Consider the following 19,285-nt stretch of genomic DNA (forward strand, 5'->3'; position numbering starts at 1 on the left):
GCGGCATTTGTTTTTAGGCGTTGCTATGGAGATCATTTGCCGGTAACTAGGCGAGTGGGTTATTAGCAACATTTAAATATGAATTCATAAATTTGCACAGACATAATTTTATTTTACATTCAAATGAACATTGTATGAGTTGTCAGAGGCTTAAACGTTGTGATGAATAACAGTGAGTAACGTAGGGTGACCACCTGGCTATTGCTCTGTTGCAGGTCAGCAGACCTGATTTTGCGGGACACGAGGGAGAGAGCTTAAGTTAATATTAATATACTAGGTGAATAACTGCAAAAGACAAATAATATAAAATCAATATTTATATTATTATGACTTTATTATTCCCATCGGCCAATTACACATTGCAGAGTAGAGATGCGCGGATCAGCTCTAACGTCACCCGAATCAGCTGTTAAAAACAAACTCACCATCACCAATGATTTTCTCCGATTAGATATCCGCACCCGATCATCACATTACAATTAAAATTCTCAGGGCCAGATGTACTAACGCTTTTGCGCCCACTTCAGGCGTATTTGTTTCGCAAAGTGCGCATAAAACCATGGCGAGGTATGTACGAACGGGACGCACCGAGATGAAAGCGCAGATTGCCTGTCGCGTGTCATGCATATGCATTCATGGGATGGACAAGGGGAAAGTGGGAGTGTCACATAAATAGATGGGAGGGAAGCGTAAACTGCGCCTAATTATGTATTCCGCGTTATGTACAGAAAAAGCCGGTGAAAGCGCGCCTCTATTTTGCGCTGAAAATTCTCCGCCTCTTAAAAGCATGTGTAACTTAGGAAGCGGCTCTCCTGGCATATCCTCCTGGTGAAGTGGCAGCAGTAATCCGAGCAAGACGAAGACATAGGCTAAGGAGAAGAGCTGAAAAGATTTTTGCGCAGGCCGCCTGTTGAGTACCTCTGAGTAACGCCCCCATTTGTGCCTGAGCGCCCCCTCTCTGCTGCCTCGTTCACACCGCCCCCCAACACTGTCCAAACGCCCCCTAGGGGGCGGTACCGCCCCCGTTGAGAAACGCTGCTTTAGAGGATAGATCTTGAATATAAGTATATTTTGTCTTTACTGCATTCACAGAAGTATAACAAAGTAAAAAATACACTTATATACAAAATACACTTACTGTATATTTAAGATACATTCTATTAAAGCAAGTCTAAATATCTTACATGTTGCTTCTCAAGTTAATGTATCTTGTTTTAAGGATTTTCAGACAATTTTAAATGGAAAACAGGACAAAAACACTTGATAACAATAGGATTTTTTGCAGTGAATTTCTTTAGTGAATTAAACTTAATAGAAATAATTTTTTCCCTTTAATACAGTGAATGTCATTTAGAGGTATATTTAAAAGATGATTTTGTCCTCTTTATTGTTAGTAAGCACATTTAATATGGGGCACAAGCTGAATAATCGGATAAGAGCTAATGATTAATCACTGCAATAGTCGACGAATAGTTGAATAATCGTTGTAATAATCATTAGATTAATCCATTATCAAAATAATCATTAGTTTCAGCCCAACTGCAAACATACTGTGGTGGTGTTTCCACATGAACTGTGTCAGAGCATGTCCAGAGTGCTGTTGTGGGGATTGAGGAAGTGCACAGGTATGTGTATGTTGCTCACCCTTTGCGGTTTCTCCTGGGCTTCACTCTCTACTTCCTGCTTTTGCTGGTACTTCCTGTAACAAACAGATAGGGGCCAAAATTAGCATCCGCCAAGCGCCATTTGTGAGATCAAATTGGCTTTGGGGAGCTGGCCAGTAACTTTCTTAGGAACGGTAGCGTAATAATTTTTTTTATTAATAATGCTAATCTCCCCTTGGTGATATAATTGATGTGTGTGTGTGATTCAAACACCAAAAAATACTTTTTTCGTTAGAACTACGTGTGACAATATTCAGCCACCAAAAATATTATTTTCCCGAACACAATAGAAGAGTATTTTCTTTTAAATAAAAATCATGCAAAATAAAGTTTTATGGACAGTAAGTAATATCTATATCCAGTTTTATTAATTCATCCCCTATTATACACAGAGTTTGTTTTGGACCCTCCAAATACATCATCATCTCCAACACACATAAAGTACACTCAAACCACAAGATGCTGTGCACACAACACTGGCCTCTGTTCATCTATCTGTGATGCTATCTCCTTTGCTCTCCTGTCCCGTAACTCCGCCTCCTTGACCTCTCTGTCCTTCCTCTCTTTCTCCAGCTTCTGTCTCTCCACCTCTGCCTTACTCTTCTCCTCCTTGAGACGTTTTTCCTCATCCCTCTGTGAAACAGACAAAAGCATCAAGCAAAACAGAAAGTTAGAAGAAAAAGGTTTAATGAAAAAATGTATTTAAAAAAATTTAAGTATATATAAAGAATGAGCAGGGACATGTAAATCAAAAGGAGGAAATGTTTTACCTCGGTTTGGGCCCAGAAATTGTCTTTATTAGTTCTTTTTATTTCAGACATGGCATTAGTCTTCTGGTAAACAGATCCCTGTATAAAAAAAAGCAATGAAATTATGGTAAATTATGACTATTTCCTGGCTAGATTTGAAAACAAATGCAGTTCTGTCATTCACCCTCATGTTTTTCCAAACCCACATTAGTTTCTTTCTTCTGTAGAACACAAGAAGAGAAATCTTGCACTCTGCTGTCCACATTAATTGAAATATGGTGCCTTTAGAGAGCCTTTCGCTGGGAGATTCGGTGTTAATGACATCACGTGATATGCAATAGTGTCATGTGACTAATCAATTCGGTAATCAAAGTTTGAATAAGTGAAAGAACGAATAAGATTTGAATGCTGAGGTGGTGGTGAAGATTTTCAGTGAATAATGACTTCAGAAGACTTGGCATATAGCGCACGAGTCGATTTAATTACTTCAATTAAACCCTTATGGCACTTTTTGGTCATTTTGAAGCTTAACAGCCTGGATCTCTATTCACTTTCATTATATGGAAAAGAGTGGCCTGTACATTCTTCAACATTTCTCTTTTTGTGTTCTACAGAAGAAATGAAAGCCATACAGTTTTGGAACAATATTGAGTAAATGATGACAGAATTTTCATTTTTGGGTGAATTATTCCTTTAAGCATACCACTATATTTACAACAGATAAACAAGAAGTTTACTCAAATCAATAATCTACTGTTGATAAATGAATCGCCTGCATTTTAAAAGACTCAGCTACAGTTTGTGGGTACATTTGAAGCATAAGGGAGGAATTATTCCAAACCACCATAACGGGTTCCACATTCTGAACATTCTGGCTCATTCCCTTTGAAATTCCTGATGCAGCACATGTGGCATCACAAGACCTATCTGATGCATTCGTAACAAGCCCTGCTCTTCAAATAAATGTTCATGCTAATGAAAAACTGGACTTTCCAAAGACAAAACATTTGAAGTTATAGCACTTCTTATCATTTAAAGAGGCTCTGTTAACAAGACTTCAACTAGATTTAAAATATATCTGAGGAGAATGTGAGTTTTGTGCTTGCCCATGCTTGACTCCCACCAAAATGTTGGAGTTGGCCACAAGTCTCTATAATATATTAGTGCCAAGATATGGCTGTGGTGCGAATCTACACATTTATATATTTTTTTCTCTCTCCTTATTTTAAGTCTAATCACTCAGAAAAGAAAGAAATCACACCTCTCCTCAATAAGCCATAAGATTTCAGGTAACATTCATGCCCATAGCAACTGTGTGGCCAAGATAGACTAAAAATATGTGAAACACTGTATGCAAATATGTATTATTTTATTTGTTACAGTGTAGGGTTGTCATGATACCAAAATTCCAATAGTTGATGCTTACAAATATGAGAAATGTCAATACCAATTTTGATACCTCCGCAAAAACAAATTTTATATTGAACATATTCATATTAAATGTAAATATTATGGAGCTGTCAAAATGAACATGTTAACGCATGCGATTATTAATTTTTTTTTTGAATAAATGTTTGGTTTAACTCGTTCTGTGTGTCCAAAGACAAGATCCACGCATTCATGTCATTGAAGAATGTCTCTTAATACACTTTGTTTTTTACAGTCAGTTGTTGATAAAAATAAACATTAAATTCTATTCAAACATGGATGCGCTAATGATTACACACTCGCTGATGCCGCTAGTCTTAAAGAGACAGTACCAATTAAGCACGTGTTCTACATATCAATGCAAGTACTGTATGTGTCAATTAAAAACATTATGCAAGTAAACAATACAAATTACAAAAATATGCAATATCAAGTAATTAATTGATGGAATAGATTGCATTTGAACATTTTCAAAGGCTACAATGTGACCAATTTGATGAAAAACTAATGATGAAATATAATTGTAAAATGTTTATTTTCGAATTGTACTAGAAGAGTTGCCAAGAAGGTTCCTTTATAATTAAGATCATTAGCTGAGAGAGAATTTCTTTTATATGTAAGCAATCCACATGCAAAAGAAGCCCACACAATATGGTTGTCAAAGTAAGACATACATCACTAAATGCAAGATAAACGTTTTTTTTTTTTTTTTTTACTTTTTGAAAGGTGCGCTGAGCTTCTTAGAATTTTATATGTATGCAAAATCGAGATCAGAATCGAATCAAGTACAGAATCTAATCAAATTGAGAGCTTGTGAATCAGATTCAAATCGAAATCTGTATCAATACCCAGCCCTAATTATTACTACTACATTGAATATTACATTTACTATGAAGTACTGATATATTTCTGTCGCAATTCCTTCCATTTCACGCATTTATTTTAATAGAAAAGAGAAAAGAGATTTTAGTTTATATGTTTTTGATGACACAGTGCTACAAATTAAAACAATTATTAAGGAGCCATTGGCTACTAAACTGAAACATTTAGAAAACAAATGGCTGTTTTAGTTGCCACATCTTAGAATTGCTCAATTTAGTTTCGTTTTTCAAAAACAAGATAGAAAGCCAAAGAAAAGACAGCTGATAGCTCATTAATAGGGTGTTTATATATACTGTATAGTTGAGTTCACAAATTTGCATTCACCTTTTAAGTTTTAACACTCCTTTCAAAATGTATACAAATATAAGAGAGTTAACAAAACTTTTTAAATTGTATTTAGTTCTGCCCTTCAGAATGTACATAATAGGTATTACATAAAGCACACACCCACACACACATGTATATATATAAACCGTATATGGGAGTGCTTATATTAACTAAAATAAATGCAGGCACGCACCATAAAAACCATCTGCCTAATATTGCGTAGGTCACCCTCGTGCTGCCAAAACTGCGCCAACACGCATCTCAGAATAGCATTCTGTGATATTCTTCTCACCACAATTGTACAGAGTGGTTAACTGAGTTACTGTATACTTTGTCAGTTCTATCCTCTGTTGACTTCTCTCATTAACAAGGCGTTTCTGTTAGCAGAACTGCCGCTCACAGGATGTTTTTTGTTTTTGGCACCATTCTGAGTAAATTCTAGAGACTGTTGTTTGTGATAATCCCAGGAGATCAGCAGTTACAGAAATACTCAAACCAGCCCATCTGGCACAAACAATCATCCATGCAATTATCTAATCGTGTGGCAGCACCGGTGTGCATAAAAATCATACAGATATGGGTCAGTAGCTTCAGTTAACGTTCACATCAACCATCAGAATCGGGAAAAAATCTCAGTGATTTGGACCGTGGCATAATTTTTGGTGTGATGCTCGTAATCAGTGAATATTTAGCCTTGAAAGGGACTTTGCTCTTGATGCTATGACTTCACACATTCATTTTGAAGCGTGCAGAACATGCAGTGGGTCAATTTATTTAATTGACTCAGCCTTTTGTGGTTTTATCATCATACTAGGACATACCACTATTTGAATTTGATTATTTGTGCATTGATTAATTTAATCCAAAATATGTAAAATTCTCTGACATTCCGCATTTCATAGTTAATTTCATTTTTATGACTGGATTCTGCAATTCTGGATTTGTTTTCTGCATATGAAGTCATGTTACATGAACATTTTCCACTCTCTCTCTTTCTCTGAACCCTAGAACTAAACAGGCTTTTTTTGCAACTGTGCCTTCAAGACATCTGTATGTCAATGACTTATGTCATGATTAGTTAAACTCTGCATTCAATATGTGTGTGCAAGACACTGACCACTGGCCCTTGGGGGCCGGCATCTTTGAAGCGGTTAGACTCTTTGTGAAAGCTGTAGTTTGCGCCTGAGGCTTTAGCCACTTTCTGCATAATGGCATCAGGCTCCACGTCTTCTTCCGCCCGTGCGTTTATCGTCACATGTGCTCCCTGTAGATACAGAACTGCACAGTCAGTATAGTCCAACACACTAATACCAAACACATCTTAAACAGCCTACTCATTTTAAATGTGCATATGAATCCAGTAGACATAAGTGTCAAGATTCACATATTTATTTAAGATGAAACATGCTCACGCATGTACTGGTAAGTGTGTACTTGACTTATTTATTAGCAAGCTTGCTCTGGCTGTGTGCAAGCCCTTATCGAACATAAACACAAGAACAAACAAATAAACAGCACAATTGGATCACACAGAGCTAGCTCAGCTACATTGCAAACAAACAAACACCAATACACGTAATGAACAAGTCCCTGAATGTGTTCCTGCAGCAAACATGGATGCTAGTTTAATACCAAGTGTTCGGGGTTTGTTCAAATGCCCTAAGCATAAGTAATATTAAATGTAAAATTTGTCTTAGGAAAAACCTAGACTTAATTACTGAAAAACAATTTTGATCAGATATTTAGAAAAGACAAACATCAGCAGTTAATAAGGCTTTATGTGTTTATATTGTTAGAGCTTGTGGTCTGATTATGTCAGGTTGCTTGCAGATCACAGCATTGTCAGTCATAGAGGTTCACTGACTGTCAACTCAATCACACAACCAAACACACACAAATAGATGTAATCACACTCTCAAAAGAATGACAAAAAAGCCAAGTCACCTTAAGAAAGTTAGCAATGGCGCTCACATGGTTTGCACACTGTCCTTTCCTGGAATCTTTCACACCTTCGCCAGTCTAAAAACACAATTTTAATTAACTAACATACAGAAGAAAACAGTTCACTTCTTTATTGCATTTGTTTATAACACAATAAGGTCCAAAAGTCTAACACCACTACAAATGTCAGTGTTAAGTTTACATGAATTTCAAAATCTCTGGTATATCCATTATTTTTTTAATGGCAGCATGCACTTGGGCTGGCATGAATTCCACAAATTTGTGTAAAACCTGATGAGCCATGTTTTCCAGTATTATCTGAGAATGATCCAAAGAGCATCTTGTGTGCTTCTAATGAAGCAAATCTGCAAGATAGTGACATTGAGATAATGCTAAATCTTAAATATTTATCCTTTATTTTTATGTTTCATAACTATTAATAGTGTGTGTGTGTGTTTTTTTTTTTAAGATTACCTGTTTCAGTGGCATACCCAAAATGTAAGACTTGCAGGCATGAGTAACGAGATCTCGTTCAGTTCAATTCTGTGTCATTTGAGTCATAATTGAGTCTGTGTCATGTACTTGGCACATCTCCAGGTGGCCATATGTAATTACAATGAACGATCCTCTCTGCCTATATTTGGATGACTTCCACCTCTGGTTGCAGCGATCTGAATCCTAATACGATTGGTTTAGTATTCCATGACACTGGACAACATACTACATAATTACAGATGAAGTCATGCGATTCAGAAAAGCTAAAGTGTTTTAAGACAGAGAGCACATTATGTGCTGTATGCTTCGTGTGGTTTATCAAATGTTCTGTGGATTATCTAATGATCTATGCATCGGATTACGTTGTGTGCATGGGCTCATTTCAAACATATCATCTTTAAGTAATGGTATGTGATCTTTTATGTTCTGTAAATTTTTCATGAAGCTATAAGCAAAAACGTGGCACATAAGCAATGTTAACATAGCCACAGGAACATAGTTGTGGGTTGGGGGATGCGGTGTTGGAGACATAAAATAAAACTTATAAAATACCCAAGAGAGCTCTTAAACTGCTACAAAAAAAATATGTCGGCTAAATATAAAAAAAACTTTAACTATTAATAATTCAAATGTTTTCCCCCTTTTTCTCCCAATTCGGCATGCCCAATTCCCAATGTGCTTTTAAGTCCTCATGGTCGCGTAGTGTTTCACCTCAATACGGGTGGCGGAGGACGAATCCCAGCTCCCTCCGCATCTAAAACCGTCAACATGCTAATTTTATCACATAGCTTGTTGAGCGCGTTGCCACGAAGACATAGCACATGTGGAGGCTTCGCACCACCCATCGCAGCATCCACGCTCAACTCACCACGTGCCCCAAAGATGTGACTCTACACTCCCTAGCAACCGGGCCATATTGGTTGCTTAGGAGAACTGGCTGGAGTCACTCAGCATGCCCTGGGATTCGAACTAGCGAACTCCAGTGGTAGTCAGCGTCATTACCACTGAGCTACCCAGGCCCCCAACTTTAACCAATAATTAATACATTTCAGTATTAAATAGTATTAGCATTATCTTTTTAGAAGTTATGGTGTTGTTAATCGTTTTAGGGACTGTAATTAATTTTCCGTGTTTTAGACAGGTGATTGGTGATCAGCTCAATTCACGCAGCTCAAGCTGGGAACACTATGTTTGGTTTATTCAATACATTCTTTATGAAAGCCTTGTTAGTGCACTTAATTTCTTGCGATATATATTTTTTCTTACATTTTTGTAGAGTAAAAAAGTTTCAATTAAAATTATTACATACAGGTGAAACTCGAAAAATTTGAATATCGTGCAAAAGTTCATTAATTTCAGTAATTCAACTTAAAAGGTGAAACTAATACATTATATAGACTCATAACAAGCAAAGTAAGATATTTCAAGCCTTTATTTGATATAATTTTGATGATTATGGCTTACAGCTTATGAAAACCCCAAATTCAGAATCTCAGAAAATTAGAATATTACATGAAATCAATAAAAAAAGGATTTTAAATACAGAAATGTCGGCCCTCTGAAAAGTCTAATCATGCATATGTACTCAGTACTTGGTTTGGGCCCCTTTTGCATTAATTACTGCCTCAATGCAGCGTGGCATGGATGCTATCAGCCTGTGGCACTGCTGAGGTGTTATGGAAGACCAAGATGCTTCAATAGCGGCCTTCAGCTCTTCTGCATTGTTTGGTCTCATGTCTGTCATCTTTCTCTTGGCAATGCCCCATAGATTCTCTATGGGGTTCAGGTCAGGCGAGTTTGCTGGCCAATCAAGCACAGTAATACCATGGTCATTGAACCAGGTTTTGGTACTTTTGGCAGTGTGGGCAGGTGCCAAGTCCTGCTGGAAAATGAAGTCAGCATCTCCATAAAGCTTGTCTGCTGAAGGAAGCATGAAGTGCTCCAAAATGTCCCGGTAGACGGCTGCGTTGACTCTGGACTTAATAAAGCACAGTGGACCAACACCAGCCGATGACACGGCTCCCCAAACCAACACAGACTGTGGAAACTTCACACTGGACTTCAAGCATCTTGGATTGTGTGCCTCTCCATTCTTCCTCCAGACTCTGGGACCTTGGTTTCCAAATGAGATGCAAAATTTGCTCTCATCAGAAAAGAGGACTTTGGACCACTGAGCAACAGACCAGTTCTTTTTTCTTTAGCCCAGGTAAGACGTTTGACATTTGAAGCCCATGTCCAGGACCCGTCTGTGTGTGGTGGCTCTTGATGCAGTAACTCCAGCCTCAGTCCACTCCTTGTGAAGCTCCCCACACATTTGAATGGCCTTTTCCTGACAATCCTCTCCAGGCTACGGTCATCCCTGCTGCTTGTGCACCTTTTTCTTCCACACTTTTCCCTTCCACTTAACTTTCTATTAATGTGCTTTGATACAGCACTTTGAGAACATCCAACTTCTTTTGCAATTACCTTTTGAGGCTTTCCCTCCTTGTGGAGGGTGTCAATGATGGTTTTCTGCACAACTGTCAGGTCAGCAGTCTTCCCCATGATTGTGAATTCAACTCAACCAGACTGAGAGACCATTTAAAGGCTCAGGAACCCTTTGCAGGTGTTTAGCTGATTAGAGTGTGACACTTTGAGCCTACAATACTGAACCTTTTCACAATATTCTAATTTTCTGAGATTCTGAATTTGGGGTTTTCATAAGCTGTAAGACATAATCATCAAAATTATATCAAATAAAGGCTTGAAATATCTTACTTTGCTTGTAATGAGTCTATATAATATATTAGTTTCACCTTTTAAGCTGAATTACTGAAATTAATGAACTTTTGCACGATATTCAAATTTTTCGAGTTTCACCTGTATTTCTTGTCGTCTTCGTTATCATTTAAGAAATAAAAATACCCCTAGGCATTTTAGTCATTCCTTTCAATAACAAGATTAACACAGAATATGACGTTTTTCAAATAACAAATTAATTGTCATAAATCTTTCATGCATACACTGTTTTGACAGCACTTCACAGGGTGGGCTGGAATGCAGAGAGGGAGTGCTGCAGCACCCTCAGCACCCTTACTTCCTGTGGCTATAATGTATGTTTAAGACATATACTTAACTATTACTCATTATATTTTTGTCTGTAAGGTAAGGCTAGTTGTATTCTACCATTTGAGAGCTTTCCAATGACATGACACATGGCTGTTTGATCAGTTTGATGTTTTTACGGATTACAATAAAATTTGCAGAGCAAAAGGTTTACTAATGATCTACACTTCTGATTTGTCTGCAAATATCAAAGCACTTGTATAGTTTTGGTCATTATGCCTTATGCTGAATTACATCTCCTAAGCTTTAAAACAATACTTATTTTGTGTTAGTCAAGAGTGAAGTTATTAATATTTTGATAATTATTTTTTTCCTCGGCGTGCTCAAACTTAAAGGGTTAAACTTTTTGCTTATTTCCAACTTTACATTGAAAATCTGATTTAAAATCTAATGTAGTTTCAGACTTTTGGACCCCACTGTACATGGTGGCTGTATTCTGTGGAAATAAGGTCATTAAATCCCAAGCACATCTTTTCAGTTAAATACAGCAAAGAACCTATCAATGGCAAGAGTTAAAGAAAGAAGACTCACCCAGTTGATGAGGACATATTTGGGAAGGCCAGAGTTGGGGTCTTGTACGCGGCAGAAAGCGTACATCACCTTCCCACTGTTCAGCTCCTCGACCAACTCCTCCAGACCAGCATCTGAAAACACACACTGAATTATCACACTCACAGAATACTCACATAAAGAGCAACAACAATTCATGCCATCCTGCTGCATTCAGGACTCAAGTGTATACGCAAAGATTTAATGTAAAATCATGCTTATGAAATTCTGACTGAGCCACATTTGAACCAGTTTTAAAAGAGCAGATAACCCGAGACAACACAACAAGGCCAGTATTCACAAAAACTCTTTTATGCTAAAAGTAGATCCTAATGCTGATATTTGGAACCAACGTTTAAGAATTAGGGGTGTGTCATTCATTTTAGGGATCGTAAAATTTTCATCTAAGAGTAATTCATGAAGTATATTAATGCTAAAAGTAGCCACGACAGCTTAGACGTCATCCTGAGGACTTCTAACTCCTTAAGCGTGACTCACAAATGATCAGAATAATGGCTGCTGTCATCAATCCACATTAAAAACAATGTATTTGAATTATGATGACAATGAACATGTAAAAAGGTATTGCCTGAATCACAACTGAGTCGCTGTATTATAATGTTGACATTGACATATCGCTTTGATCGCGAGGGTGTTTTTATTATTGTAACCTTAGTTACAGATGTAGTTTCCTCTCCCACAAACTGAAACAACCCAATTACACCGGAGATAAAGGTTTTAAAAACTGTAGCACGGTAACTGGTCATTTCTGTCATTCGTCAGCTAAATCATATATCAATCCATGCCCTCTCCAGACCGCATATCATACGACACTTTTTCATACGACATATTTTTTTTCTGAGGACGCTCAGGGTGCAATCGCAGTGCTACCTGGGGTTTTGATGCTGTTGATGGATCTATCTCTCACTCTTCTCCATCTATCTATCACTCTTTCTGCTTTATCCATCTATCTACCTATCCATAAATCCATCCATCTATCACTCTTTCTGCTCTATTCATCTATCTATCTATCTATCTATCTATCTATCTATCAATCAATCTAGTGTATATATATATATATATATATATATATATACACACACACACACACACACACACACACACACACACACACACACACACACACACACACACACACACACACCCTGGCCAACTACATTTAAACTCAGTTTTTCACAATTCCTGACATATACTCATAGAAGACATTCCCTGTCTTAGGTCAGTTAGGATCACTGATCACTTTATTTTAAGAATGTGAAATGTCAGAATAATAGTAGAAAGATTTATTTCAGCATTTCTTTTTTTCATCACATTCCCAGTGGGTCAGAAGTTTATATACACCTTGTAATTATTTGGTAGCATTGCCTTAAATTGTTTAACTTGGGTCAAATGTTTTGGGGAGCCTTCCACAAGCTTCTCACAATATGAATTTTGGCCCATTCCTCCAGACAGAACTGGTGTAACTAAGTCAGGGTTGTAGGCCTCCTTGCTCACACACACTTTTTCAGTTCTGCCCAAAAATGTTATATCAGATTGAGGTCAGGGCTTTGTGATGGCCACTCCAGTACCTTGACTTTGTTGTCCTTAAGCCATTTTGCCACAACTTTGGAGGTATGCTTGTGGTCATTGTCCATTTGGAAGACCCATTTGTGACTGCTTTAACTTCCTAGCTGATGTCTTGGGATATGGTTTCAATATTTCCACATAATTTTCCTTCTTCATGATGCCAGCTATTCTGAGAAGTGCACCAGTCCCTCCTGAGGCAATGAACCCCCCACAACATGATGCTGCCACCCCCATGCTTCACAGTTGGGGTGGTATTCTATGGCTTGCAAGCCTCACCCTTTTTCCTACAAACATAACGATGGTCATTATGGCCAAACAGTAACATTTCTGTTTCATCAGACCAGAGGACATTTCTCCAAAAATGTGTCCCCATGTGCACTTAAACTGTAGTCTGGCTTTTTATGGCAGTTTTGGAGCAGTGGTTCTTCCTCGCTGAGCAGCCTTTCAGTTTATGTCGATATAGGACACGTTTTACTGTGGATATAGATACTTGACTCCCGTTTCCTCCAGCACCTACGCAAGATCCTAATAGTGAAACAATCTATCTGTAAACAATTGTTGGAAACATTACTCAGAATTGTTCATATGGATTATTATTATTGATATAATTTTTTATTATTATTATTGAACATTAGTGTCCTTAATTACTGAATCCCCTTGTTAAAATGATTTTTCAACAATTAAGAGGGTTTCCGCTTCATGGTCTGTCTAATAACATCCCATAACAACATGTGGTAAAATCAATTCCTGATTTGTAAGTAAATTCAGTAATAAGGAATGTTCCTATCATGGTGAGAAGGATATAGCAGCAGGTAGAGCTCCAAAAAAGGGCCGGGAGCTCCTAAAGCGGCAGCAAAGCGTGAGACCCTAACCTAACGCCTTACGCCCCCTTTTGGAGTAACCCACCCTCTTTTTGAGATTTCCCCCCCCATTTGGAGATCTCCAACCTGTAGCTACACGATCATCTGAGCAATTCAAGCTTGATGAACCAACTTGATGGGGCAGTAGGGGGCAGTCAGCTCCAGCTGTACAGGCAACACGCCTCGTCAAACCAATGAGAGAAGGCAGCATAGCCTTCCAAAAAAAAAAAAATGCTTTTGTGCTCCTAGACCGAGACCAAACATATGCAGGGATGTCAAGATGCGTTTTTCAACATTTCAAACTACATTTAACTTGACACTTTCTAAAAACATTGCTCATGACTAGAGACGCTGAAAACTAGTGAAATTTGAAGCAACCAAAGTGAGATGCTTCAAAAGCATCTGTCTAACGCATGGGTACACGGAACAACAATTAAAAGTTGATCAGATGGAAGTAGGCCAATATTAGTGTAATGGACAATGATCTTGAAAAACAAACAAACAATATGTTGACTTTTAAGCCACTTTTTGTACTGTAACAAAGGTGCTGCAAGTAATTTTTTTTCATGGAAAGGTAAGCAAAAAATTGTCCTACTCTTTGAAAGATATCACTGAAATAAGTCTCATTAGATATCTGCTAAATATTGCTTTATTTACAGTTGGCCATGTTCATTTTGATTTTCTGTTACAGATGTGGAAAGTAAATTTGATTTATCTCTAGATAAATCTTTTGCATTTAGTTCAGTTCAATATCCAGCTAATTAATTCAAAGGAAGTGCTGTGCTGCAAAACAATAGCCACAGGCTAAGGATGGACATCGGTTTACACTGTTAATTTTACACACAGTATACCTAATCCTACATACAACATGATACCAGTGTTAAAAAAAATGCAATTCACTACATTTACATTTATGCATTTGGCAGATGCTTTTATCCAAAGCGACTTACAGTGCACTTATTACAGGGACAATCACCCCAGAGCAACTTGGAGTTAAGTAACTTGCTCAAGGACACAATAGTGGTGGCTGTGGGGATCGAACCAGCGACCTTCTGATTAACAGTTATGTGCTTCAGACCACTACGCCACCACCAGTCACTAATAGTGACTTCATACTAGATGTGTACATCATACATACTTACATTTCGAAAAAAAATTAGCTTTCATAATTATATATATGACCCTAGCATTTGTCATTTCAAAAAAAGTGTCCCCTATATGATTTAATCATGTTTATAGTTATAAGTCCCACATTATGCACCAAATCTAAAAAAAAATTCTGGTCATTATTGGGATTTTGGATGCACAATAAACTCCATCTGGGATTTTATTCATGTTGGACTAATATATATATATATATATACATATATATATATACATATACATATACATATATATGTATGTATATATATATATATATATATATAAATAAAAGGAAAGCCTACATTTGTTTTTGTTTTTTACATTCTATAAATCGATTTTAGATCAGCCGATTAATCGGTTATCAACATTTTCCACCACCTTAGTTATTGAAAACCCACCTCCTTTCTCTGCCAATCGGATGTCATTTGTGTTGCCCTCATAGGTGAAGAGGACCCTGTAAAGAAATCAAACATTTAAAGTCAATCAATCCATTATACAACTATTAAAGACAACATGAAATCACAATTGACCCTATTGCATTTGTAGTGCATGATGTAGCTATTCGTATATAGTAACTATGTTTTGTTTTGTTTTCATTACATTTTATCAAAATATTATAACTGATGGGGCCTGGGTAGCTCAACAAGCCACATAAGATGCGTGGGTTGATGGTCTCAGATGCGAAGGCAGCTGGGATTTGTCCTCCGAAACCCGGATTGAGGCGAGTCACAATGAGACCACGAGGACTTAAATTGGGCATTCTAAATTGGGTAAAAGGCTTATGAGTTAATCAGAGAGCCTTAAAATAATGTGTGAAAGTGAAGAATAAGGCCGAAATATTTTACTACTGCATAATATAATATAATATACAGGTTGGCTGGGTTACAAAAGAAGCAAAAAAATACAAAACATTGAAACAGTCCAATGGCTCAAAAGTAAATCAGACAAATAATATAAATATATTTTAGTTTAGACATATTTTATTAGTATGAAGAAGGTTTGAGGTGGCACTTCTTTGGTTCTCTCTAAGCTAAGAAACTTCTATACAAAGGAAGCTGCATCAACTTCCTCTTTGAAACACTCTAAACTTCGAAACAGGAAGTATAGTAATAAGAATTACAAAATGCAACACTCTTATTTCTAGTAAGGCTTACAAGTCAGATTATTCTGTAACATTCTTTATTGTGGTTTGTCATGGAAATTATTAAGACACATCCGTTTCTTTTCTAGTCAATGTTAAGCTGAACTAGTTTCTTTCTGACTCATCAAAACCATTCATTCCTGTTTAGGGTTTATGGGCCAGTTTAGGACACAACCTCACTATTTAAGCAGAAAAATTGGACTGGGCCATTTCAGCTTGCATAATTGTGTGAGCAAAGCCAATGTCCTCCAACAGCAACAGTAGCGCATCAATAACAGATGTATCTAGATGTACATCAAGTGTAACAAGCAAAAAATTTGCAAAATACAAAAGAACAGTATCAAGGTCGAGTGACAAAAATACCTCAATCAAAACAAACATTAAACAAAGGAATTAAAATGAGTCAGCACAAATTCCCGTGCCTGTATTTGTATGATTTTCCCAAATGGCATCAAGCCTCCTAGGATGACGAGTGGAATTAATGTAGGTCATTTATAATTACTCTTTCTAAACTGCACAGAACTCAACTCAAACGGCCCTTTTTAGAGCATTTACAGTTGATGTCAGAAGTTTACAAACATTTAGGTTGAAGTCATTAAAACCATTTTTTTAACCACTCCACAGATTTCATATTGGCAAACTAAAGTTTTGGCAAGTCATTTAAGAAATCTACTTTGTGCATGACACAAGTATTTTTTCAAACAATTGTTTACAGACAGATTGTTTCATTTATAATTGACTATCACAATTCCAGTGGGTTAGAAGTTTACTTACACTAAGTTAACTGTGCCTTTAAGCAGTTTGGAAAATTCCAGAAAATTATGTCAAGCCTGTAGACAATTAGACAACTAGCTTCTGATAGGCTAATTGGAGTCAATTGGAGGTGTACCTGTGGATGTATTTTAAGGCCTACCTTCAAACATGGTGCCTCTTTGCTTGACCTCATGGGAAAATCAAAAGAAATCAGTCAAGACCTCAGAAAAAAAAAAAGAATTGTGGACATCCACAAATCTGGTTCATCCTTGGGAGCAATTTCCAAACACCTGAAGGTACCACGTTCATCTGTACAAGCAATAGTACCTTAGTATAAACACCATGTGACCACGCAGCCATCGTACTGCTCAGGAAGGAGACACATTCTGTCTCTAAAGATGAACGTTGTTTGGTGCAAAAAGTGCAAATCAATCCCAGTACAACAGCAAAGGACCTTGCGAAGGTGCTGGAGGAAACAGGTAGACAAGGATCTATATCCACAGAAAAACAAGTCCTATATCGACATAACCTGAAAGGCTTCTCAAAAAGGAAGAAGCCACTGCTCCAAAAACGGTCAGAGAAATGTCTTCTGGTCTGATGTAACAAAAATGTAACTGTTTGGCCATATGACCATCATTATGTTTGCAGGCAAAATGGTGAGGCTTACAAGCAGAAGAACACCATCTCGACTGTGAAGCATGGGGGGGGCAGCATCGCTTCAGGAGGGACTGGTGAACTTCACAAAATAGATGGCATCGTGAGGAAGGACATCTCAAGATATCAGCCAGGAAGTTATAGCTTGGTCGCAAATGGGTCTTCCAAATGCACAATGCAAAAAAAAAAAAAACCCTATGTGACCAAGAGGCCTGCAAACCTAACTCAGTTACACCAGTTCTGTCTGGAGGAATGTGCCAAAATTCCAGCAACTTATTGTGAGAAGCTTGTGGAAGGCTACCCAAAACATTTGACCCAATTCAAACAATTTTAAGGCAATGCTACCAAATACTAACAAAGTGTATGTAAATGTTTGATCCACTGGGAATGTGATGAAAGGAATAAAAGCTGAAATAACACATACTCTCTACTATTAGAGAGTTTAAGGTACTATAAGGTGTTGAAGCTCTAAAAAGCAAGTAAAAGCAGCATAAAAGTAATCCATATGACTCCAGTGGTTAAATCTATGTCTTCAGAAGCCATATGATAAGTGTAGGTGAGAATCAGATGAATATTTAAGTCCTTTTTTTACTATCAATCTCCACTTTCACTTTCCAAAAGATTTATAGTAAAAAAAAAATACTTAAATATTCATCTTAGAAATTCATGGTCCTAAAAATAGGCTTAATTATTTATTTTTTTCAAAATATATTTTCTTATATTTACTTTTTTTTTTTATGTCTGGGTAATATTTCACCCCACATGTTCTTGACAGGTTTTGTTAGATTCACACATTCACTTCATCTCTTCCTCATTCCCACATATTCTCCATCACGGAGAGACACAATAAGCTGCTCCTTACACTTCAAAGAAAGAAAAAAGCTAATTTACTCAAGTCTGAACCTGTCAAACATTATCATTCTTTCTGTATGGGGAGATAGTCATTATACAGGAAGTGGTTTGCTGATCAACATATTACATCTTTACAGTCCTACTTATGACTTGTAAGATTTGTCTGTGATCATTCTCCAAACAACAACGCTGTTTTATTAAGTATAAAAAGTGTGCATCAGGGTTTTGCATGTAAACTTGCCTGCGGGCACAAATACAGGAGACTCGGATGAAGGGTAGGAAGTTCCTAACCCAGAATAAGGGGGCAAGCAGGAAGCTAACCACACTTCTCAAAAGCTGAAAATCAAGTTAGGATGCTTGTGATTTACCCAAATTAACTCATCTAATATGTGAAAGGATGAACCACAGCATTGCCCTGGGTCCAAATCATATTCGTTAATTGTATTTTAACTTTCAATTTCGCCTGGGAGCAACAGGAGCAACACTGTCTTCTAATGATCCAGTTCACTGGATTTGAATATTAGGTTTGAATTGTGAACGATGAACACGCAGAAGATGTGCAATGGACACTGCATTGATTCAGATAAACAGCAATGATTATTTAAGTAATGGCCAGCACAGATAGGGCGCTTGAGAAGCCAAAGCAGCAGCTAACATGCTAAACATGATGTAAATGACTGTAACAGACACTACTCACCAGTTAGTCTCTGATTTCTCATCCACCACCTCGTTATAGGCAGCGATAAGGGCTGGGCCGTTTTTGCTCAGGTTTACAGCCATGACGGGGAAACCGGTGTATTTTTGACCGTCCGACTTCGGGGACAGACACTGCAGTAAACTCTGAGGATAGATGAGATCTCTCGGCTCTACGCAGACAGGAAGAGCGCAGCACACCCTCAATAACTCTCTCCACTTCGGGGAGCGACGTTACGAACCATACTATGGCGTACTACACGCTCATGAATATTAATTACGCAACGTGGAGCTTGCTCTTCTGATTTGCTGGAGGTCATAGTTGGTATCAAAGCCATGGCTCTGGTTGGTATGCCAGTGGCGAATGAAGGCTTGGCCTATGTAAATTAAAGGAATATTCCGGGTTCAAAAAAATTAAAACACACACACAATTAAACACAGTAATGTATTCCTTATTAATAA

General features: G+C 37.4%; 1 protein-coding gene across 2 annotated transcripts in view; it reads right to left on the reverse strand.

The window, feature by feature from the left end:
* dbnlb (drebrin-like b) overlaps window positions 1-19,051 on the reverse strand; it is a 36,143-nt gene extending 17,092 nt beyond the window's left edge. Inside the window, exons 1-8 of one of the 2 annotated variants that reach the window (XM_052094539.1) lie at window positions 18,828-19,051; window positions 15,129-15,184; window positions 11,123-11,235; window positions 6,995-7,069; window positions 6,168-6,314; window positions 2,435-2,512; window positions 2,146-2,297; window positions 1,645-1,699 (exon numbers count right to left, since the gene is read on the reverse strand). In XM_052094539.1, the coding sequence (XP_051950499.1) occupies window positions 1,645-1,699; window positions 2,146-2,297; window positions 2,435-2,512; window positions 6,168-6,314; window positions 6,995-7,069; window positions 11,123-11,235; window positions 15,129-15,184; window positions 18,828-18,910 (759 nt within the window). In that variant the 5' untranslated portion in view covers window positions 18,911-19,051. The remainder of the gene's footprint in view (window positions 1-1,644; window positions 1,700-2,145; window positions 2,298-2,434; window positions 2,513-6,167; window positions 6,315-6,994; window positions 7,070-11,122; window positions 11,236-15,128; window positions 15,185-18,827) is intronic. The other variant, XM_052094540.1, reaches the window with a different exon arrangement.
* Between the last annotated feature and the right edge of the window lie 234 nt (window positions 19,052-19,285).

The sequence above is a fragment of the Xyrauchen texanus genome, chromosome 27, assembly GCF_025860055.1.
Source record: "Xyrauchen texanus isolate HMW12.3.18 chromosome 27, RBS_HiC_50CHRs, whole genome shotgun sequence".
In the NCBI taxonomy this organism is placed as follows: domain Eukaryota; kingdom Metazoa; phylum Chordata; class Actinopteri; order Cypriniformes; family Catostomidae; genus Xyrauchen; species Xyrauchen texanus.